The sequence below is a fragment of the Tympanuchus pallidicinctus genome, unplaced genomic scaffold, assembly GCF_026119805.1.
Source record: "Tympanuchus pallidicinctus isolate F22 unplaced genomic scaffold, pur_lepc_1.0 scaffold3, whole genome shotgun sequence".
Classification (NCBI taxonomy): Eukaryota; Metazoa; Chordata; class Aves; order Galliformes; family Phasianidae; genus Tympanuchus; species Tympanuchus pallidicinctus.
Window position 1 is genome coordinate 22,230,117 of NW_026294747.1, and position 23,674 is coordinate 22,253,790.

The 23,674-nt window shown below is 37.2% G+C and overlaps 1 protein-coding gene and 1 long non-coding RNA gene across 5 annotated transcripts in view; one reads left to right on the forward strand and one right to left on the reverse strand.

Annotated features, from left to right (window-relative positions):
- LOC128086332 (uncharacterized) overlaps positions 1-23,674 on the reverse strand; it is a 107,303-nt gene that overhangs the window by 29,277 nt on the left and 54,352 nt on the right. The gene's annotated exons all lie outside the window — the stretch shown is intronic.
- SPI1 (Spi-1 proto-oncogene) lies at positions 754-22,337 on the forward strand. 2 transcript variants are annotated; one of them, XM_052694883.1, is made up of 6 exons: positions 754-1,120; positions 7,287-7,380; positions 14,312-14,499; positions 15,370-15,639; positions 20,072-20,228; positions 20,848-22,337. In XM_052694883.1, exons 1-6 carry the CDS (start codon positions 1,076-1,078, stop codon positions 21,162-21,164), a joined length of 1,071 nt encoding a protein of 356 aa, XP_052550843.1. In that variant the 5' UTR covers positions 754-1,075; the 3' UTR covers positions 21,165-22,337. The 2 variants fall into 2 exon arrangements, with proteins under 2 accessions (XP_052550843.1, XP_052550844.1); XM_052694884.1 differs by lacking the exon at positions 15,370-15,639 and having other exon boundaries at positions 765-1,120; positions 20,848-21,696.

A 23,674-nucleotide genomic window follows, 5' to 3' on the forward strand; every position in this document is an offset into this window, starting at 1 on the left:
GATTGAACCTTGGTGAGAAGGGCACGTGTTCAGTGTAGACAAAGCAGTACTGACTGAGGTAGAGAAAGGGGAAAGAAATTGTGCATAGAACTTAAGTAAAACTTTTACATGCAATTTCAACATCTGGCTGTTCAGATACCAGTCTATAAACCTTGTTCTCTAGTTCTCACTATCAAAGGCAGTATTCTATGATAAGTAAAGCCATTATGTGAGGCATTTAATGCTTTCTCCTTTCCAACTTATTTTATCCTTGCAGTACCTAGAAAGAAATCACAAGAAACAAGTAAGTAGACAATATTTTTCTCCGTATAATTTTGCTCTGCAGCAAATTTTATGGAGCAAGTCTCACAGGTTCAGTTTGGTTTTGTAGAAAATGATATTTTAACATTAAAAACTGGTTTAAAAAAAATAAAAAGATATATATTTTTTAAATATTTGAGAATGTGTACTTGAAACTGCATACTTTTTTCTTTCCTTTCTCTTAATTCCAATCAGGGCTATTATTAAATCAAGTCTATGCCACTGCACTATCTTCACAGAAGTTGTCAGGCTCTGTGATCATTAAACCGGACAGCAGTACCATCATTTATTTCCTCCACAGCTGGAAGTACATAAGCTTACCACTGTACTCATACACTTGTTTATTGGTAGCAGGCCCAGGCGCTGGGTTGCTGATTATACAGCAAGCACCTGCCCATTTTAGATCTGGGGCAGACTTCCTGTTAGAGCGCCACAGCTCCCTGAAATGAGATTTATGCAAACTGGCTAAGAGCTGTGATGATGTCACAGAACACTGATAGACCCAAGGACTATTTCCCTTCTACAGACTTGGAAAGAAGTTCACCTCAGAACCTATTAGGGCAAACTATGAAAACTTGTTAGGGTTATTCTCCTATCCTGAGATCCACCACTGCAAAGGGACTTCACGAAGTCCAAGGATCTCACTTTTGTTCTTTTTTTTCCTTTCTTTCTTTTTTCTCTTCATTGTTTTTGTTTGTTTCATGTGATTTTTCAAGTCAGTTATTCTGGATGTTTGAAAACTGAATTAAGAAAAATTCACGCTGAAATTGGCTGAATGTTGCAAGCTTGCAAAATGGAAGGATTTCCCCTCATTCCCCCTGTGAGTATACGGGCTTTATTTCTAATGTGGATCATTGGGTTCAGTAGCAAAAGACAAAGCAAAAAAACATTTTAATATTTGAGAATGTTCTCTTTTGGCTTACATTTGTAATGCTGAGAAAATGGTTCAGGTCCTGGGTTCAGGTCAATAGATAAATCTTGGGACAACATTACAATGAATGGGAAATTAACGTTTCCTCCCTACGCTTGTATCGGATCTTGATCTCCATTTGCTTTCATAGATTAAATGCATGCTGGTTATGTATGATATGCATATGGCAAGTCAGTACAAGTACCAGCTTTGTGATATTAGGCCGACTCTTGCTTTGAGTTGTAATTTTTCATAATCTGGAGACCTATATAATTTGTGTATTTAACATTATATCAGTCTTAGAGTTGCTGAATACTGATTCTAACTACTGTAGATTTTTGGACTCTGTGCTCTTTGTAAAGATGGTATTTTAATCTCTACCTTCACCTTCTTCTGAATCTGAATTTTCTTGAATTCACTTGTTGTAAAAAAGTAACTGGTGAATGAGGGAAAAACTTCACTGCGCTTAATTGGGCCTTTCAATATTTTCTGTTAGACACAAATTCTTCTGTATGATAACAAGGCTACCTCTATCTTTTTTTTTAATTTATTTTTTATTTTTGAACTCTGAAGCATTGTTATGCTGCTGTAATATATTCTACCATGAGTTTGAAGATCAGTTTTATGAAAAATGTAATGGCACTAGCCTGTCGTTGAGAAACAAACCTTCATGGGGCATTTCTAAGCAAAATGGGACAGAGGCTCTAACAAGATGTTATGAAGTTTGTGTAACCTAGAGTGATATCAGATAAAGTGTTTTAATTGCTGTTTTTTTTTTAAATGTGGTAGATAACTTACAGTACTTGCTATATGTGGAAAAAAAGACAATGCCCAGTCAAGAGTCCTTTTAATAAAACACACATCATGTTTGCTTTTTGTACTGTCACACCTAATGAAGATTAAACCATATTTCCTTATCTTCAGATCTCCAGAAAAAAAAAAAAAAATGGTAATTTGAATTTCTTTTCTGTCTGGAATCCATATTGATTGAAAAAAATACTTGCTTCTTACATTTGGGAGATTGTTTATTCTAACAGTTAATCAGTGGTGACCTTAAAATTTACTATTTACCCAAAGTGTGAGAAGACTCTAAAAATCTTTTTTAATTTTTGTAAATACGTCAGCATAAATACCCAAAAAGAAATTGAGAGCAGGAAAAACAATAATTTATAGATTTTTCAATATGTTACTTGGTTAGCTTACCAAAAATCCCCTTCAAAAGCACCCAAACCTTGTCCTCAATTACCCAGCAAGCAGCATCTCAGTTTTATTATTATTGTTGATTTTCTGTCTACTCAACCACTCAAAGCCAACTTTCCTGTACTCTTTCTTAAAGTACTGAATTCCAGTTCATACATTGAATAATTTGGGGGGTTGGACTCAACAATCTCTCAAGGTCCTTTCCAACTCCTGCTATTCTGTGATTCTGTGAGTAAAAATCTAACATAGTCTCGCTTATATTCTAACTTGTTTTGCAAGTAGTATTCTGGCTGAAGTCAGGTTAATGAAACAACAGGCAGTAAAAATACAATTACATCTTAAAGGAACACTCGGTAATTTGTTTCTTATTTTTGTGATTAATGCATTCAAAAGTGAGTATTTATGTGTTTTGTACTTTCAGAATTGTTTCAAGTGCACTTTGAGCAGGGTGAATTACAGCCCAAGCATGGCATCACTATAAATGTCTGTGCCTCTTGGGACTTTTTCTGAGAAGAGACATTACCCTGTTTCTGCACAGGGGTTCCTGTGAAGCAACGTTTTCCTCCTCTGTCCCTCCCCTTTCAGTTGAAGGTGGGTCAACAACTGCCTTCTTCTCAACTCTGCTGGGAAACTTGTAACCTTCCTTTGGAAAACGCTACTCCAGAATTTTAGGAGTACGCATCTTTCTGCAAAGACTATGAATATTTGTATGGCAGAGTACTGCAAAGTGGACCCAAGTCTTCCAAGTGGGCTCTATTTATATATTTGAATAGGGCCAAGGTGGTCACTGTAGAAATCACAGCTCTGTATGGAGGTTTGAGAGTGAAAAAAGTCTCTCCAAACTTGCTATTCCACAAAACTGCTTCACCCCAGTGGTCTGGTAAGGCTGGCCCAATGAGTGATCTTGCTAGCATTTTTAATCATCTTTTCTAAAATAGTTATACTGTGGTTTTTTTTTTTTTGTTGTTTCCCACCCCCTCACCCCCCCCCCCCCCAAGGAAATATAGTGAATCTCGGCCTTAAATTTGTCTCAGCAGCACGTTGTTGGAAACCATGTAGAGTATTTCTGTATCACATGCCATTGAATAGTTATGATGGAATAATAATGAAAGCATGTAGTGAATTTATGATCACCTGAAATCATCTGACCAGGACAATTTTTGGATTTTTATTCAGTTGAGTCTCCTGTATCACACTTAACCAATGCCAAACAAACTTTCTCCAATAAGTTTTGTGGCTTTTCCCATGAGTTTCCAGAGCAAAGAAGGAAGATAAAAGCAACTCTGCATTTACCACAGTCTGCGACAGATAAAATACTGTTTACTGACCTCTTTCTTTAGGTTGGAATATGGTTTTAGATAACATACTGCACTTCAGAGCATGCAGGAAAGGAGATATCAACTTCAGGCCACAGCTATGAGTTGCTAACAAATCATTCAGTCACTGTTTTGCATGAAAACAATTGATAGAACAAATGGCCATTGAAATCAGTTAAAAAGTTAATTCTAAAATAATTCTTTGCTTTTTGTCTGGTGAAACAAAATAGTTCAATGTCATGGAAGTGCTATTAGTAAGAAAGATGGTGAAATATGTATGTGGGTGGGGAGGTTCCAGAGAAGGACAAAGTGGGTAATGATTACTGCAAGAGGCAGCACAGGGTGAAACCTCTTCTTTCCAACTAGAGACAAATAAGCTTTAAATAAAACCTAAAAGAAGAAAACTCAAAGAGAGATTTCAAACAGGTTCTTGGATATATTTTATCTGTTGAATAGAGGAAAATATCCCACATTTCCATAGGATAAAAATAATCATGGAAAATATGATAGACCAACTTATTTAAGTATTTAATATAAATATTCCCATATTAATTTATGTACTCTTGACGATCAGACACCAAGATGGAAAATGGTGCCATTTCAAATTGTTTGTAGTGATGGATTGGTCCAGCTTGTGTAAATAAATAAGGACAGACATATACATATTCTATCCAATGGACTAGTAAGCAGGAAAAAATCAAGAAAATTCCAACAATTCATACTAAAGAGACTAAGCCCCAGACTTTCAACACAGAGTATGTAAACACAGTGATCAGTGTAAAAGCAGACTGTTTTGAAGATGCTGGGTATCTGCATCTCTGCACTTGATGAGAACTGTAATGATTAGGGAAATGTTTTTTTTTTAAGAGTCTATTTAACACACCTTCCTTTAGCTCTGGTCACTGTATACATCTGAACTTGTAAAACAAGCTTTTCATTAGTAGAAGTACTTCATTCTCAGCTTTCAAAAAAACCATTTCAAAGAAACCATTGGCTGATAAAGTATATATTAGACTGAAATACAAGAGTTTGGAAAATCTTAGGGAAGAAGAGACAGCTAAGGAGGAATGCAACTAGGCAAGTCAATTATTCTTTTCCATATCTAAAACTTTTGAATTTTTGTCATTTATCTTTTTTGGACTGCTCTTTGGCCTGTAAAAGCATAACTGGTAAAGTTTTTGTTGTAGCAGTAGAAACTTCATATGTAGCAAATAAAGCTTAATTGACTATACACTGATTTCTTTGGAAATTTGTTTAGTATTGGAGTTACAACTTTGGATGCATTTATATATGGAAAATATGTATAATTTCAGACAGTTTAGCATATTTGAACTGAAAGGAAACAAGTATATATACTCTTCTATATACTCTTGTGTGATTTTTTTTAACATCCATTCCTTCCAAGGAGAACGATACTCATTTTGCATTTGGATGTTGAAGTCTCTCTGTGTTTTCCTCTGAATTATGACAAATGATCATTTCTGAGTATGAAGGCTGATATCCCATAAAGGCAGGAATTTCATAGTGACATTCTTCAGGCTACACAGTTTTAACAGAAAGCATATATTTATGAATATAGAGTAGTAGAGTGAATTAATTTACAGAGATAAGGAAGACAATAAATTCCATTCAGAATGTCATCCTCCTATCTGGTCTGTAAAGAAGGCAAAGCAAGGCCTCATTGCTTTTCCTTTGAAGAGATCAGAAAACACCACAGGTGTAAGAAATCAGGAAGACTGAATGCATATAATCAGTCATGGTTAGAGAGAACACAAAGAAAATGTGTAGAAAGAAAATAGTAGAAACAGAAGCATCAGAGAGGAGTTGTGTGTGCTGCTTGTCTCCTTTCATCATCCCTCTGAAATCCAAAAGTGGGTTGCCCTCTTCATTAAATCTCTTCTAGTCAAAGGGAAATTTTGTTGGAATCACATTGATTTGGAAAAGGAAACTGGACCTATCATTTCTAGAGACCAGAAATAAGAGGAGTCTCTTCAGTGGTATCCCTGCTGTGGTACTAGTAAATGATAATTTACTCCCTTTCTTTAGTATTCCCTTACTGTCTATTTCCAGTGTATTTTCTTACATTGTCTACTGTAAGTTATAATTTTCTCAAGATTTTCTCAGAACAGCTATTTACCATCATAGGTTATATGGGGAGCTGACAGACAGGCAATGGATTTGCTCCTGAGGCTTTGAGCATTCCATGGGTCTGATGACCAAGCAGTGTGTATATTGTGGAAGTCATGATGTTTTATGATGTTTTAAGCAATTTTGCTGCCAGATTCTAATACAATAAACTGATAAAACATGCAGCTGCCATTAAGAATATATGGAGGTCCAAAGTACTTTGTAAAATTATTTTCTAACCTTTTGTGTTCTAAGATCTTACTCTTCTGGGAATAAGTCCATCTTTTTCTTGATCTGCTTTCTTCAGTGTCATCATATAAATTAAATTCTTAGAAAATGGACAAATTTTTAATACTATATTTCCAACATAATGAACTGACAAATAGAAGAATTAAAGACAAGAATTAATGAGCAATAACAACTCTGATCTAGTTATATCCAGAAATAAATCCTTTTCTTTTGTCAGCAGCTTATCTACCACCTCCATTTGGATCGTAATGGCAACTAATGCCATAGGGTTCTTGTTCATGAGAATCTAAAGGAGTAATAAAAAGAGAAGCCTCACCTGCATTTCTAGCATGCTGTCACCATAGCCTAAGCTTGCAGAAGACTGGTGAATATATGAGCATATAAACATATGCACATGTTTTTCTATCAGTTATTGTATTATTTTAAATTTGTCCTTTTCTTTAAAGTTTGTTATGCTAAAGGCATTAACAGAAGAAAAATGGTTCTATTAGTACCTCTCAGAAATAATCTCCTTTCAGAGCAAGTTGCAAGAAGGTTTTTCATTTCTACATTGCTGCTGACATCACAGGACTTTTTTCAGATTGGAAGAAATTATTGTCATGAACTTCGCTGGTCACTGCCTTGCTAAAATTTCTTTTCCAGCTCTCCATTGACATCATTACCCCTACAAATTGTCACAATTTAGTAAGACCTGCTTAAAAAGACCCAGAATAACATGCTCAGGCAAGGCAAATTTCTTCTTTCTCTGTTGTGTATAGGAGGAAGAAGAAAAAGCATCTGTTAGTATGAAGAGAATGTTTCTCTGCTGGGCTGGTGTGGTGGTATCTTAGCTTGGGCCTCCTGTCCAAGGTAGCTGGATAGAGGTTCAAGGATGGGTTATAAAGAGCTTGTGCAATACCACATAACAAGTTATGTTATACAGACAGCAGAAAACTCTCACCACATCTAAGGATACAGATTTCTTTCTTTTTTTTTTTCCTTTTTTTTTTTTTCTTGCAGAACATTATTTGGTGTCAAGCATTTTACTCCTGCTGCTTTAATAAGAACTTGAAGCCTCCCCCTTCCCTCTCTAGGCAATATAAAATGTGTTGGCATCTTCTCTTCACTAACAGATATGAATAATTTATAATTTTGAAGGAATTTGTCTAAGCTTATAGTTCTAAAAATTCCTTTTTGCTTTACAGCCCTCTGAAGATATGGTGTCCTATGAGTCAGACCTCTACCGACAGCCCCATGACTATTACCAATATCTCAACAGCGATGGAGAGAGTCATGGTGGTAAGTTAAAAAATATCTCCTTGGAACATAAGGTCTCATGGTATACCACTGGAAAAAGATTTTAGGACATTCAGGAAAAGAACAAACAAGCTGCTGCAATCTATAACATTACAGGGAGATATTATTAGCTCAGAAATTAGCAACATGCTGTTCTCCTTAACCTCTTCTGCTTAACAATACTGTTCCAACCCAGCAATTGCAACACTGATTTCTCTGAAAGAGAATTTAAAAAGCACTAAATGATGCAAGGTGCTTCCAGGACATTCAGTGTATTGCCAGGAAAGTGGGACCTCTTGATCTCCATTTTCATTATCTTCAGGGCATTTTTAATTTCCTCTGCAAATCAAAACCACTCTGCTTGTTTCAGAAGTCAGAGGACATGAATTTGCAATACTATACTACTCTTCTTGTACTCCCATCTCCAATTCCTTTTTGAATTAGGTCTTCAATACTCCGTGCCTTTATTCTAATTCTGTTTCTCCAGCATTTGGCTTTTTCTAGCTCCATATATTTCTCTTTCTTTTGATCTCTTTCGAATGCCGCCACATCTAGCTTCAACTTTCACTCTTCCTCCAGTACAACCAAGTACTTCCTCTCTCTAAATCTATGTAAAACTTCCTTGTTGCTGTTTGCACATAAACCTAGCTAAAAGTGAAATAAATTGTCGTTATTATTACACACAATTTCAGAGCTTTGGTATCTTCCGTATTTTCAAATCTTGTGAGGACTGGACTGTAAATCAATGCAGAGGGGAGAGTCCTGCTTTGTGACTTTTGTCTACTGCACAGTACAATGGTCTGACAACACCACCCTGGAAATATCAGGGTCAATATTGACTCAAGAAGGAAAAGCACCGTTTTTCTGTATCACTTGTGGCAGTCCCTTCAGAACCTGGAATTTCCCTAAGAGACTCTTATTGATATAGCAACTACATCCATCACTACATAATTTAAGGCATCTGACAATTTCACAGCATAGCAAGTTACAGAATAGGGCATTAAACTGAAAAAGATTCCTATCTAAATTTGTTCTCTATATTGTATTCAGGAAAGACAAACAATATTCTTAAGGCCTAGAGACAAAGAATTACTTCATTTTTTTATAAGTTATCTCGTGGCCTCTGTGAAGTAACGTTCATCAAACCTAGGAATTTCCACATGGAAATTCAGGGTTTTTACAGTACAAACCAAGACTATTTACACATCCATAAAATGAGCATAACATTTATTATCTCAAAAGGCAATTGTGATAATTAAACAATAAATATAAAATATGCCATGTAGGAAAAAGCACTGGGAAAGGACATTTCTCTCATTAAATATAGGTTACATAAAGCAGCAACACCTCTTCATCTTTCATAGTCTTATCATCCCACCTGTTTACTGCCCAATTTTTCTTCTGGAAGGCTGTTCCTAAGCTACACTGTTCAGATCATTAACATGATTTTACTTGTCACAATAAATACTACAAAAACACAATGTCACCTTTGTGGGTTATGGCCCAAGTAGTACCCATACATTTTGAAAAGACTCCAAAATACCAACACCACGAGGCAACTTTATCCCAGCCTGAACACTTCATTCCAATTTTTATTTATGACAGGATTTGCAATGTAGTTGGTTATATCCAAATACATGTCAAATGCTCTCCTGAATTAGTCACCATCTAAGAGATCAATGAACAACAATGCAACCAGAGGGAGTGAAATACGCAAAGTGAAAAGCCAAGTAGTGGATCATGAGAAAAGCTATGTGGAAGTGCAGGGATGTTACCAACTAGTAAATGCTCAGAACAATGTGGATAAAAGTGCAATGGCTGACAAATTATGGGGAAAATGAATAAATAAGGTGCTGCAGTGATAATGGTGAAGTAAAAGAGGTGAGAACATGAATAGATTGAAAAAAATAAGAAATAGGACAGAATTGTGGAGGAGGAGTTCAGCTTTGGGTACAGTGAGATCACTGAGAATATATACAATACAGATTTTATAGAATTGTAGAATGGCCTGGGTTGAAAAGGACCTCAAAGATCATCTAGTTTCACTTCCCCTGCCATAGGCAGTTGCCAACCATTAGACTAGGCTGCCCACAGCCACATCCAACCTGGCCTTGAATGCCTCCAGGTCTAGTGCCAGATACTAATAGATGCTGCAAAACTGAATAATTATCCTGACTGTGCTGATATAGGACTGCTAACAAAATAGAAACTAAATAGAAAGTCTTGCTCAAGCATCAGATTCTCTCTCCCTCTCACTGGTAACAAATTATTTTTGTGAAGGAGATATGGCAGTGGGTTATACTGTAAATCTGTGCTGCATGCACTGCTGAAACTTTTCTGAAAGACAATGCTAAAGACAACCCTTACTCTATGTCTACTTGAGCAGGTAGCATAGTGCACATAGCACAGCAGTGTATGACTAACTTTAATACATAAAGGATCACTGCCATAAGTGAACACTCAATCTAACATCCGAAAACACATCATAGAAAACCCATATGTTGGATCATAACATGCACCGTTTGAATTTATTTTGCATACTATAGTTTAATTACTTTGTAAATACACCTGCCTTCACAAAGGACAGAAATTACTTTGAGTGATCATGTATTAGACAATCACTCTGTCCTGAGACTGTACAGTAGTAAGTCCGTAAATGTAATATAGCATATTTTGTAACACTAATGCAATCTTAGTGATTGCATTTGTCTCTAATTTATTACTAAACAGCTTTGGTTTGATAAAAATCACCTGTTGTTTGAAGCTGAATGTTGACCATTGCTCATTTTGTTGATAGCGTCAATGAAACTTAACAGTTTTTGTGGGCTGGAATTTTATTTTCTTCCCACCTCCTGGAGTAATGTGATCATATAGGAAACTCTAATTTGATTTTGTTAGGATTTTAGCCAGTGTAGAAGCGGAGGAAAGTCCAAACATGAGCCTTAGCCGTAAATACTATATGGAAAATAGAAAGAACTCCAAACTCCATTTAAAAATCCCCTCACATTTTTAAAGACATTCTCATGACTTCCTGGGTCTGAATTAGGGATTTTCAAACATTTAATATTATAAAAATAATGAAGTTTGTCAGATTTAAAGTGAGAGTTTATATGATCCTGCTATTAGAGATAATACTGCTACACTGTTCAGGAATATGGGATTTCACTCAACGTGGAGCAGTCCTGTAGTGTAGACATTTTGCAGTGTCCTTCAATATTTTTCTCATTTCCTTACGGGTTTTTTTCTGGGTTTGTTTCTTCAGACAAGTGAAACACAATGGGAACATCTAAGCCGTACACTGTGGTAGTGTGTAAGAAGTCCTCTGCCACATTTAGTGTCTGTGCAGCACAGGGCAGAACCACTCAGCAACTAGCTCACACTCATAAGCACAGACATGCCTTAGATGAGGCAAAGTGCTGTGCTGACAGAGCTGTTGCATTTCCTGTTCAAGAGCTGGCTCAGGAATTTCTTGCACAGTTTTGCACTGCATGATGAAAATTTATCTTGTTATTCTATAAAAAACACTTCTCCTGAGCCTATTTCATATTTTAGCTTCTGGATCTGATGGTATCTGTTAAAACAGGAGCAAAGCAATCTACGTTGGGCAAAGGATGACCAAGAAACTACAGTTATGTTTCTCATTTTGAGATTAAGAATCTATTTCCATGGCGAATAGTAGCACAATGTTTTTAGGTCTGCTATTGCTTCCCAACAGTCTAACATCCCTTGTGCCATTAGAGGGAGTTTAAAGCTCATGACTGTCCTTCCTCTAACCTTTCACTACATACAACACCAAAACAAACACCATCTCCATGCCTCTATAAGAGAGAATTTTTTTCACATCCTCTTTCACTTCATAAGAAATTTCTCACAATGACTCCATTGTGTAGCTATTGCTTGGCTTTTAATGACATTTTCCTTGACCAAAATAATAGACACTTTCCATTTCTAGAATCTTTTTCTCCTTTATTTTTTCTTCTCTCCACTTTAAATTTTTTGTTGTTGTTGAAAAGAATTACTATGCATCGTTAAAATAACAGGAACAATAACATGGAAAGAAACAACTCTTAATACCTGCAGATGGAGATACTTAGATTTTTTTATGTATTAATTTATTTTTTATTTTATTAATGTGCAATAGCTCAGCCAAGAAGGTTAATTGCGGAGGAGTCTGAACACAGAATTTGGAATTTCATTTTCAATGCAATTAAAACAGTATCTTTTTCCTAAGTATCGCTGTGAAACTATCAATAACTAAGAAAGATACAAAGATTTTTCTCATGTCACAATTTTCATATGCTGAAGTAATTTCTGGCAGACTTATTTTGTAACATTTTAGTATTATGTGGTCACTGATAACCTCATAATTGTATTTTTTACAACAGCACATAATAAAAAAAAGAATTCAGTAATGAGCAATTAACATGAACATGCATAAATAATGTTCTACTGATCTATATATATATTATTTTTTTTTTTAAACTACAAAAGAGTATAGAACAATTCTGGAGACAGTAGGAACCTTGTTATAAGCTTATGATAAGCTTCAGCAGATTAAGAAGTACCTGTAAGGACAAAAATGTCATTGCTAATAAAAACATTTAAGAAGAATCAGAGGTAGACTACCTGGAGTATGCACAAGTACTCATGGCAATGCATGTTAGAAATATACTGTCTTGACTGCTTACTACCATAGCTACTACAAGTCAGACAGCTGAAGATGTACTGTTGACATCCTGACAGAGTTTTGTCTAGGCTTTGTCATCCTTATGATTATTAACTGACCTCTTTTGCTGCAGTAGATATTCAAATTCAAAGGATCTTTGAGAAGATACACTGACAGCTGACAGAGGAGCTTCTGCACAAGGAGCAGAGTGAAATCACTCCAAGAAACACAAACATAGACTAACCATGCAATATATTCACAATTCACTACAAGTTATCATATGGGTTGCTAGTGGTAGATCAGTCTCTGTGGTTGACTATAAGTAAAGAACTCTTCAGTAAATTAACCAAGTAAAAGCATGAGTTAGTATGGCTCAGACTTCCAAATAAACAAGTAAGCTTCAGATTGAAAGTGTCCGAACCCTCCTGCAAGGACAGATAGATAATCTGTGCAGTCATACTCACATGCTTTGCTATTCCCTGAACAGATTTGAATGTAACAAGTACCTGGGTATGCTGCATCCATAAAATCCCTTCTACAAGAGAAAATAAAATTGGTCTCTAACACTAAGCTAGGAAAAGTTGCTATTTTATAATTATGCATTAAAACTTTGGGCTAGAAAATCATGTTTAGCCCATGGAAAGCACTATACTATACAACAAAACAAAGAAATTACAAAGTAATACAGCAGCTCCCCAAGTACTTTTATGCGCAAATTTCCATCCCTTAAACATGAAGTTTGGTTTGTCCATGGTTCACCCACAATTCAAAAAGCAGGAAGGACAAAGAAAGTAATCACTAGCATAGTGAATGGTCTGCTAGAGCTTCCAAATACAGGCCTGATCCATACAGGCAGCTACAAGCTACAAGTTACCAAGTACAATTATGTTTGTAATAAACATATCACTGGGCTCCCTCTAAAGGAAGCCATGTTCAAAGTCACAATCCCCATTTTCGGATCCCCAGTGAGGCTAGACTTAATTGCTTGAAATGGAAATGGGGAAGGATGAGGAGTTCAAAGCTGAGAAAAAGAACAAAACTGATATTGAGAAAACAATATTCCTAGCACGTTAGATAATGTCATACACAATAACACCATATTGCAGAATGAAGCAATTGCTCTTCTCTTTATCACTTCAGTACAACTACACTTGGAACAACATATTTAATTCTGCTCGTCACATTCAGAACATTGCCAAGAGCTGGGAGAGAATTTAGAAAAATGCACAGGTATAATTAGGGAGCTGAATATACTGATTTTTACTGAAAGACTGAGCACTAAACACACGCAGCTGGGCAAAGTGATTATTAGGAGTAGACTGTAAGAGTACATATTAACAACTTAAAAATATGTGAAGGGTAGGGAAGAAATTATTTATAATAATACAGAAGAAGAAAACTTGGAACAGTAAGATATAAACTGTAAGAGTTACATGAAATTATGAAGAAATTCTGGTGTTGCATAGAGCAGTGTATGAAAAGTTACAGTCTGGAAGGCTAGATCCAAGCTTAGTGAGAGCAGAGGACATGAAGACTTTGATTTTAAACAAGAGTACACATAAATATGTACATAATTTGACTGCAGCTACTGCATATAAGAGAGAAATATGGCAAGGAATGATACAAATTTCCTCTAGCAGTTTTCAATTTGGAGCAGCAAAAAAATTATGAAAATTTTTGAGAGCTTATATTGAACAGTGATCTAAAACTGAGAATTGCATGGAAATTAATTTGATCTCAAAAGTAAATAAATTAAGAAACAGATTATAGAAATGTGTTGCTAAGTCCTGTGCCTTGTGTGTAGCACTCTTGCAATTTTTTGCTGGTTGATGAAAATAAAGAATTTTCATCTGCTTGTTTCCATGACATGAGGAAAATTGTAACTACAATCTGACAATATGTAAATTGGGATATTTTTTGAGAATGAAAAGGTAGAATTGTTACAGTCTCTTCCTAAGACAGATGCCAGCATTAATATCTTTCGTATCTTGTGCTACATTCTCACCAAAATCCATCGCTCTTTCTAAGATTACTTTCCTATATAAAGAGGCATAAGTACTGCTTTCCAGCCATACATGTTTTGGAGACTAGGAAAAGAAACTTTACAGAAATCTATAGAGATTGTCACCAAGGAAAGACAGGTCTACAGGAATGGCATGGAGAAGGCAGAAAGGAGAGTGGCAGAAGTGGCAGAAGAAACCAGTGAAAGGCACATAAATGCCATGTTTCTTACTTTTGTAATGACAGACAAACTGTTATTTTCTTTAGATCATTACTGGGAGTATCATCCACACCACATGCACAGTGAGTTTGAGACCTTTGGAGATAACCACTTTACAGAACTGCAGAGTGTACAGCCTCCCCAGCTGCAGCAGCTCTACAGGCACATGGAGATTGAACAAATGCATGTCCTGGATTCTGCAATCCCAACCACACATATTGGACTCAACCATCAGGTATGGTCACCAACTCTTATGCAGAATTATGGTGATGGTTAAGGACAAGGAAAAGATTACATCAGGGAATGCTTAATTTTATGCCAAAGAGATTGCTTATGAATTATATGAATTCTTACTGCACAAGTACTTGATGTAAAACTCTTCATTCTCAGGACAAATGTGGTTTAAACTTTAGTTTTATCCGGATGATGAGAAACCATGTTCCTCAAAATGTGCATAAAAAGATCATTGCACTTTGCGGAGGTTTCTGAAATTCAGATTTTTTAAAAATTTGGAATGACAATAAACTGTTCTGAAATCCTACAGAGGAACTGGGCCTGAAAAGCTGTAATAGCAAAATTGTCCTTGACTCCTGGGCAGTATTCTGAACTCCTAAGTGTCAGGAATGTTTTAAAAACTCCAAGTGACCCCTGCAAATTTATATGACCTGCTGCAAGAAATCCAAGTAAAGACAAGTCATTGGTGATTTTATACTATGGCCAGCCTACTTGTGTTTTCACAGAATCATAGAATCATATAGAGGCTTGGGTTGGAAGGGACTTCAAGGGTCAAGTTCCAAACCCCCACCGCAGGAGGGCCCTAAATCAGATACAAGATCAGATTGCCCGGGGCCCCATCCAACCTGGCCACAAACATCTCCAGGGCTGGGGTATCCATAACCTCCCTGGGCAACCTGTTCCAGCACTTCAATGCTCTCTCAGTTAAAAACATTCCTATATTTAATGTAAATCTCCCTTTAGTTTAAAACGCTTTCCCCTTATCCTATCACTATCTATCCCTGTAAAAAGTTTATTTATCTCATTTATAAATTCCCTTTAAATATTGGAAGGCCGCAATGAGGTCTCCCTGCAGCCTTCTCTTTTCCAGGCTGAACAACCCCAGTTCCTTCAGCCTGTCTTCACAGGAGAGATGCTTCAGCCCATGGATCATCATGGCCCTCCTCTGGACCCTCTCCAAAAGCTCCACATCTTTCCTGCACTGGAGGCCCCAAACTTGGACACAGTACTCCAGCTGGGGCCTCGTGTGGGCAGAGTAGAGGGGGACAATCACCTCCCTGACCCTGCTGGCCACCCATCTTCTGATGGAACCCAGGATACCATTGGCCTTCCAGACTGCAAGCGTGCACTGCTGTCTCATGTTAAGTTTTTCATCAACGAGGGCCCCTAAGTCCTTCTCAGCAGAGCTACTCTCAAAGAATTCTTCTCTCTGTTTTTATCTGAATGTAGCTAAATCATGAGCCAAAACACACTTTCTCACCTCTTGCAAAAGAGTGCCAGTGCATGCTCACTAAAGCTGAAATTTTAATGAGTTCCGTGGTATTGCAAAGATATTAGAGCAAAGTGGGTATGGAGACCAACAAGAATGTGCTCCATGTCATTACTGGTAGCAAGCAGAAAGCTGTGTTATCTTGTACCAAGGAGTTTCCCAGGGCAGACAAACTGCAGACACCATGTGCTCAACACAAGACAGGCTAGGGACGGGACCAGAGAAAGAACTGTTTGCCGATTACCCTTCTGCATGTAACGGTGCCAATGCTGAGGTTTTGTGAGAGAAACTGGATGCACACAATTGTTATTTTAGGGTGGTTTTTTTTAGTATTCAAACTGAAAATGCCGTATAAATTATAAACAACTTAAAAATTGAGTAAGTTAACATGATCAACAGGAAACTGACCTACTGAAAACCATCAAACTTCTTACCTATGACTGAGAAAAAAAAAAAATCAGGAACTGAATATAAGATGTAGCTGCAAATATATAATATTATATATATATATATATATAATTAGGACAAATAATAGAACATCAGCCTATGGGAATCGTCTAGTCCTTCCAGTTGCTCAGTGCAACAGCTAGCATGTAACAACCATTACATCCAACCAAAGGCAAAGAATAAAAATTGACTATGTTACAAATGTCTTTGGAAACACCACCAAAAAATAAGAGAGGGTACTTCTGTTTAACCCACTTTCATTTTTCTCAGTTGTCATCTTTTGTCTCAGGAGTACTGTCACAGAATTAATTTTGCAGCACTGTGTTCCCTCTCTCCCAAGGGAGAGAAGACACTAATAGATGCCCATCACTACCCTCCTCTTCCTAACCAGCTGGGAATCTTTGTTTTGTTGGTTTTTTTTTAACTTTAACCTATAGTTGCTCACGCAGGTGGTGCTCAACATGCTCTGAAGTTCAGACTTCAGTGCATCTCAGTTGCAGTTCTAGGCAACACTTTGCTATTCAAGGCATTTCTAAGGAAATTGAAACAGGAAGGAAAATCTATTCCTCAGCTGAATTTTTCAGTTAACTAACTGCACCCTTGGCTGTCGTGCAGAATTACACTTTGCAAATTAAGGAAAAACATGCAAAGAAACCTAGATCTTTCTGATAGTAATGCCTCCTATTTATTTCCACAGAAATTACAATATCACTATTCGATAGACCAAATTCTCAGCTACAAAAATGCTGTTTTTCAACATAGTCACCACCATTAACTATGCATTTTCACCAGCAATGAACAAGAGCCTGCATGCTGTGCTCATAAAAATATGCATTGGCAGAGGTGACCCATTGTTTAACAGCTCCTATGACTGCATCATTGCTAGAAAAATGTTGCCCTTCAGTGTTGCTGTCTCCAGTGCTGAAATACACCATTTACTGCCTCACTATGTTCACATTCACTGCTTGATCTGCATAAACACTCAGCAAGCATCAGTGAAGGTCAATTAGTGCCATTTTTTGCACATAGAGGAATTCAGTGACACACCTTTGTTTCAGACACACTTCCATGTCAGACACCATTTTGTAATCGGATCCTCTGCTGCTGCCAAACCACCAACATCCACCTCTGATGTTGTGGGCCAACATAAAAAAAATAGAAAGCATTACTTTCAGAACAGACCTTGTATTTCTCCGATCTTCAGTTGATTGAATATTATTTTGTCAAATCAAATTCAAAGCACAAACAATCTTTGGGCAACAGTACCTTCAAACAGATGGTCTCATCAAATAGAAAATGAAGAAAGGAATATTTATTTTGAAGGCAGAGTGAAAGGAATGGATGGAAAATAAGGAAAAATCTTTTACAGCGAGGGTGGTCAGGAAATGGAACATGTTGCCTAGAGATGTGGTTGATACCCCATTCCTGGAGACTTTCAGGGTGAGGGTGGATCAAGCCCTGAGCAACCTGTTCATTGCAGGGGAGCTGGACTAGATGACCTTTAAAGCTCCCTTCCAACTCTGAGTCTATAATTCTACAATTCTGTGAAAACTGTGAAAAGCTTTAGAAGGAGGAAAACTACAACTGGATGCCACAGATTCTGAGAAGGTATCAGAATACAGAAAGCAGCTAGAAGTTTTCTCTCTCCAGATTTGTATTAACAAGTTGGCTCTTCCAAACAAAATAGCAAGTCCTCTGCAACTCTGTGTAGCGCACTTGGGACCTACACTGAGGCACTGCTGAACTGGGTGTAAGAAAAGTACAGCAGAAAGGAAAAGTAGAGACAGCATGGGGAAATTTTGTTTAGTGCTTAGGTTAGTCTCTGCACCTTCCTTTCCTTGTGAGATGCTGTTCATCTTCCATAGCATGTTCCCACTTTCCCACTCCAGCTCCAGCAGAAACTGGTCCACAGTGCACTCTAGATTTCCATAGCCTTTGTCTTTACAGAGGCAGCAGGTTCTTCTTCCTCCGTTCTAAAACACCACCCCACCTTCTCATTCCCCCTTCCCCCTTGACATTGTTTCTTCTTTCCTTGCTATCACTGAGGCTACAGCTCTCTTAACTGTAAAAAAGCTGAAGGTGACTCTGTGGTGAGGGCTAAAGTTTCGCTCTTGGGGATCTGACAGGAAACTTACACACACTCTTACCCAATCCTGGCCTTCCTGCCGTGTTCAGCTCCAACCAATCTGCCAACTCATTAACCGCCAGCTGCTCTGCCTTGAAACCAGCACTTTGCACACTCCTTATTGGGACATTTTAAACTGGTGCAAAACTCATCTGAAAAGCACCACTTGGCCAAGCCTGACATCGGGTGGGTGGTATGACTCATGAAATGAACACCCACTCTGTGCCTCACAATCTAAATCTGTAGAGAGGGAATCACGCTAAAAATGTCGTGTCTTGATGGAGGGAAGGAAGAGCAATTCAAAAGCAGCTCACCTCCCATGGCTAGCAATCTGGCTCATTTCATGAGAACCACATTTTATTTCTTGCTATATTTGAGGATTTTTATTTTATTTTTTTTTTAATTTAGAAATTGGGTTCTTACTCCCTGCCCCTCAGACTATCTATTTCTTATTCTTCATCAAGGAGCTGCAATAGTCATAGGGAACTGATCATGAGCCCCAACAAACCACACTGCAACTGAGAATTTGCAGAGCTGTGGTGTATTCCATACTGTTCCTGACAAGACCTCCATGTAAGGGCAAGGGAATTCCCTAGCACAGAAGCCAACTTGCCAGCTCTGCAGATGAGAAATCCCCATCAACAGAGAACTTTCAGATAGCCACTTAGGAAAAGAGAACACAATCCAATATGATATATCCCCAGTGGTAAACCTATTTCTCTCCTCAAGGGGGAAATTCAGGACAAGAAGTTGATAGACATGTGTAACGCTGGCCTCAGAGATAAATGCAGTCCCACAATCATTTAGTGTTGTCAGAAGCTACTAAATCTGAGGAAGGAATTGAACAACAGAGCCAAGGACAGACAAAGAGACTATGCTGGGGCAAAACTGTTCAGCTTTGCCAAATCCAAAAGAGTAGCTTCAAAAAGCAGAAAGGAAGTTGATCTCAAAAGTGGTTGTAAATAGGGGATAGATAATGGAGATCAGAAACTCAACTATTTTGGTACATAATCACTATATAGCAGGAGTTTGGCTGTGTTTTGGAAGCTCTGAAGGTATACTCAAAGCAATTATTACCAATATAGCTTTTTTTTTTTAATCCAGAAGGCTTGAGTTTCAATTTTCATTTTTAAAAAACATTCATATGATTATCAGCATTATACATTAGGTAGGACACCAATTATAGGAATATATTGTCTTCAACCAGAAAAAAGAAAGAAAACAAAACTCAAAAAAGTTCTTAGCATATTAGAAAACCTGTTATTATGTAGAACTTTTTCCACCTTCTCTATCTATAGATATATAGATATATATCTTCTCTTATATATAAGAGATACAGCTATCTCCATTATCAGCAAGAAGAAATGTATGTAAACTAGAAAGAGAAGGTACTCAGGAGGTATGGGGAAAGGAGGACAATATCACTTGCACAGGACATAACATATGGGAAAGTACTTTCACATTATAATTTCTCCTTTTCTCTTGTAAATACTTTTTTTAAGATGCATCCTTGCATATAGATTAAGTGTCGACTGTTATGTGGAGGGTTTTTTTAGCTGCGTAGTATTTATTTTTAATGCCTCTAAGTCATTCACTGTTAACCTAAACAAACTCATATGCCTGTTGCTTTCCCCCCCTTTCTCTGTAACTCTCTCTGACATCTCAATTCTTCTCTTGAATGCCCTTACTCTCTGTTGCTACTTGCTCTCCTACTACTCTTTTCTCTCAAAGGTTTCCTATTTGCCCCGGATGTGCCTACAGTACTCCTCTCCACCACAGCCCAGTTCTGATGAGGAGGATATTGAGAGGCAGAGCCCACCACTGGAGGTATCAGATGGGGAGACTGATGTCGTGGACCCTGGGCCTGGAATCATGCATGGCGAGACAGGTCAGTGAAAAGAGTGCTTCTTGCTGTGCAGCTGTTACATTAAAATTACAATAATGAATAAAAAAGTTGAACTACTGTGTTAGTATTTTATCCCACTGCCAAACCTCCACTTTCCCTGATTCCTTTGCACTCTCCTGTCTTCTGAATCTTTTGTCACCATAGTTGTGTCTGTTATCTCAAATACCATTTTTTCATGTACTCCTACCTCTTCCTTTCGTTTTGTGTATTCAGGCTTCTCCCCAGGTTTTGCCATTTCTACTCCATTTTCCTCTAACAGAAGTGAAAAACAAGACAAGAAGCTTAAGGAACTGATTTTTAAGAATGTTGAGCTCTGATGGCTCGGTACTTGTATAGCCTGTCCAAATTAGTTTCAGATTGGTTTCAAACTAATAATGTTTTTCAAGTATTTTCAAATTATAACAAAGGTTAGGTCTTTGAAATTTCTTATTCTCAAGTTTTTCTTCTTGGCATACCAATCCACTTTATGTCTTTATGGTGCAACACTGTCTCTTCTTATAAATACAACAAATTGAAGAAATACACGACTGGCAAATTCTCCTGTTCCATCAGACCCTACACAATAATAGTAATGTTCCACTGCCTTTCTTCTCTCTTGCAGGCAGCAAGAAAAAGATTCGTCTGTATCAGTTCCTTCTGGACCTTCTTCGCAGTGGAGACATGAAGGACAGCATCTGGTGGGTAGATAAAGAAAAAGGTACTTTCCAGTTCTCCTCCAAACACAAAGAAGCATTGGCACATCGCTGGGGAATACAGAAGGGCAATCGCAAGAAAATGACCTACCAGAAGATGGCACGGGCTTTGAGAAACTACGGCAAGACAGGGGAGGTCAAAAAGGTCAAGAAGAAGCTGACCTACCAGTTTAGTGGAGAGGTGATGGGAAGGGGGGTCACTGATAGGAAGCATTATCCTCACTGAGGCCACGGGACCCTAAGCAAGAAAAATATTAAGACCTCCTGGCTGAAAATCAGCAGAGGAGATGGACGCGTCTTTCTCTTTGCTTCCTGTGCCCCCTTCTCTGCCTCTAAAGGGCCTTTACCATCAGATGTTTCTGGTACGAATTCCCTTTTTCAGCATCTGAGAATCCTAAACATGACAGAATTCTTTGCTTCCATCCTACAAATTGGACAGAGTTGGGAAATATAAGCAATGTACAAATATATTATTGTCGTGAAAGATTTTTTTGATTGTATTGTAACTAAAGAATACAGCTGATGAAGTTTTGCCTTCAAGGGTGGTGCTGTGTCACTCACAGTGACACTGCATTAGCTTACAGCTTTCAGACTAGCATTAATACAGGCTCTGCCGCAGCTCTCAAAGCTAGAGAGAAGTTTGCAGATCTGAGAATGATACTGGTTCTTTTAAATAGTAATAACATGTACATATTTAATAAAATTTGATATAATTAAGTCCTAGTGTTTGCATAATAAATGATTACTTCACAGACAAATCTCATGGTGCATTCAATCATGCAGATACAGCTCACATTTGGTACCTAAACATAAAGCACACTGGGCTACAGGGCTCTCTCCCTTTGCCCCTACTTTTACTTTAAGACATCATCAGTGCTATCAAATTAAGAACCAAGGATAATAGGTGACATTCATTACTGTGAAAGAAGCTACAGTACTAAATTCAATTTTAGAATATATAGATACATCTTTTTTTTTTCTTTTCTTTTTCCCCGTGCAAATGAAGCTCTGCCAATTGAATAACTTCTGTTCACTTATACCAAGAAGGGCATTTATGGCTCTATCCGGTTTAGGACATAAGAATTAATCATGTTCTTCTGTGGTTTCAGTCATTTTCCTACTCTTGTTCTTTCCTGTTGCTTGCTTATCCACAGTGGTATCCTGACTTTGGTTTATGAACCTTTCTGGAAAATGAGATGTCTTTAATCATGTTTTTGCAGATTTCTGCCTGAAGAGGTTTTTAAGCTTTTAATTGTGGAATTTATCCCTACTGTAAAACAATAGTAACTAATAACAATTGCATTGTACAAATTACACTCAAAATGCAAAATAAATGAGAATTCAACACCTGAGATACAATGGAAAACTTACCCTGCGCAACTGAAAATGCTTAAGAAAACCTATGCCAACAAACACTGAGAAAAATTATCACTTTTATGTTATTTAGCATATCCCAACTGTGATTAACAACTCAGAAATCAGGAAATGCCATAATGACTAAAATTAATGAACCTTTCTTTTTTTTCTTTTGGCCATTTCTACAAGTATGGTGTTACAATATATTTGATACACAGTTGGAAACCACTTTCAAATAAACAAACAAAATATTCACCCCAACTCCAGTACGTATCTGAAATTCCAGAAAAATAATTTGTGAGTAATTTGTACTCATGACTCCTGTATATGTTCTTAACCTCTGATCAAGACCAACAGAAAAAAAGTATATGTTTTGATAACGTAACAGGAAATAATAAACTGTCCAGGAGAAACTGAATTCCAAAACAGATTAGATGAAATGAGATAGGCATAAAATTAAGAAATAGGTTTTACTTAATATTAAATAATAGTAGAACTTGTCAAACACAACAGTGTTAAAGGCTTAATTTGGTAACATAGCTAACTTGGAGGTTTTCAGAACTTACTCCTCAATGAAACCAGAAAGAGTTGAAAGTGACAAACTTCTTACAGACATGAGATCTCTAAGATACATCTAAATGTAGTCGCCTTTACATACAGTAACAATCTCACTGTGGAAGTGAAAAGTCTGGTGTTATCACTGAGCTACAGTGAGAAAGCAGCTCTTACTTTACAAATTTCACAGTGTATACTTCACAATTCTACTTCACAGTTCTTGAACACAAGAAATCTATCAGTCAGTGTCAGCAATTGTCTGGGAGTTAAAAATGGGTGAGGACTTCAGTACTTCATCAAAAAATAATACATTCTCCTTGTCAAATATTTTATATTCAGTTAGCGTGTGATAGGTTCAAAAAACCTATGAAACCATTTAAGAGTTTTTTTTTTCTCAAATCATACTGTAATGATTTACTTCCCATAGGACATAATGAAATACTCACTAACTAGGATTTGGATAAACTCCACCTGCATCCATATTGGAATTCTAGAATGGAAGCTCAAGACCCTGAAGTGGCCCTCAGAGGACTAGAGCAATATTCAACCCTGACACATTTGAGGTTTCTTCATCCTGAGCTAGAAAATCAGGACTTTTCTGCTTAGTACATTTGACAACTCTGCATCATTGGCTTGCTTTTATAAAGAGATAAAAGACATTTACCCTTATCACACATGCAGGTTTTATATTCTAGAAAACTGAAGGATTAATTCTTCATTAAAATGTCCTTATCAAAAGCACAGTTGAAAAAGCAGAATTGATCATTTTTTGACACTGTAATTCAGAGAAGAATCATTTCCTCTAGCAGGAAAACTATGATAACT

Excerpts from the sequence above, each read along its gene's own strand:
- SPI1 (XM_052694883.1), top strand. The coding sequence starts at position 1,076 with ATGTTGCAAGCTTGCAAAATGGAAGGATTTCCCCTCATTCCCCCT. Across the intron at positions 14,500-15,369 it reads ATATTGGACTCAACCATCAG|GCTGAACAACCCCAGTTCCT; the intron begins GTATGGTCACCA and ends TCTCTTTTCCAG. Across the intron at positions 15,640-20,071 it reads AGCGTGCACTGCTGTCTCAT|GTTTCCTATTTGCCCCGGAT; the intron begins GTTAAGTTTTTC and ends TTTCTCTCAAAG.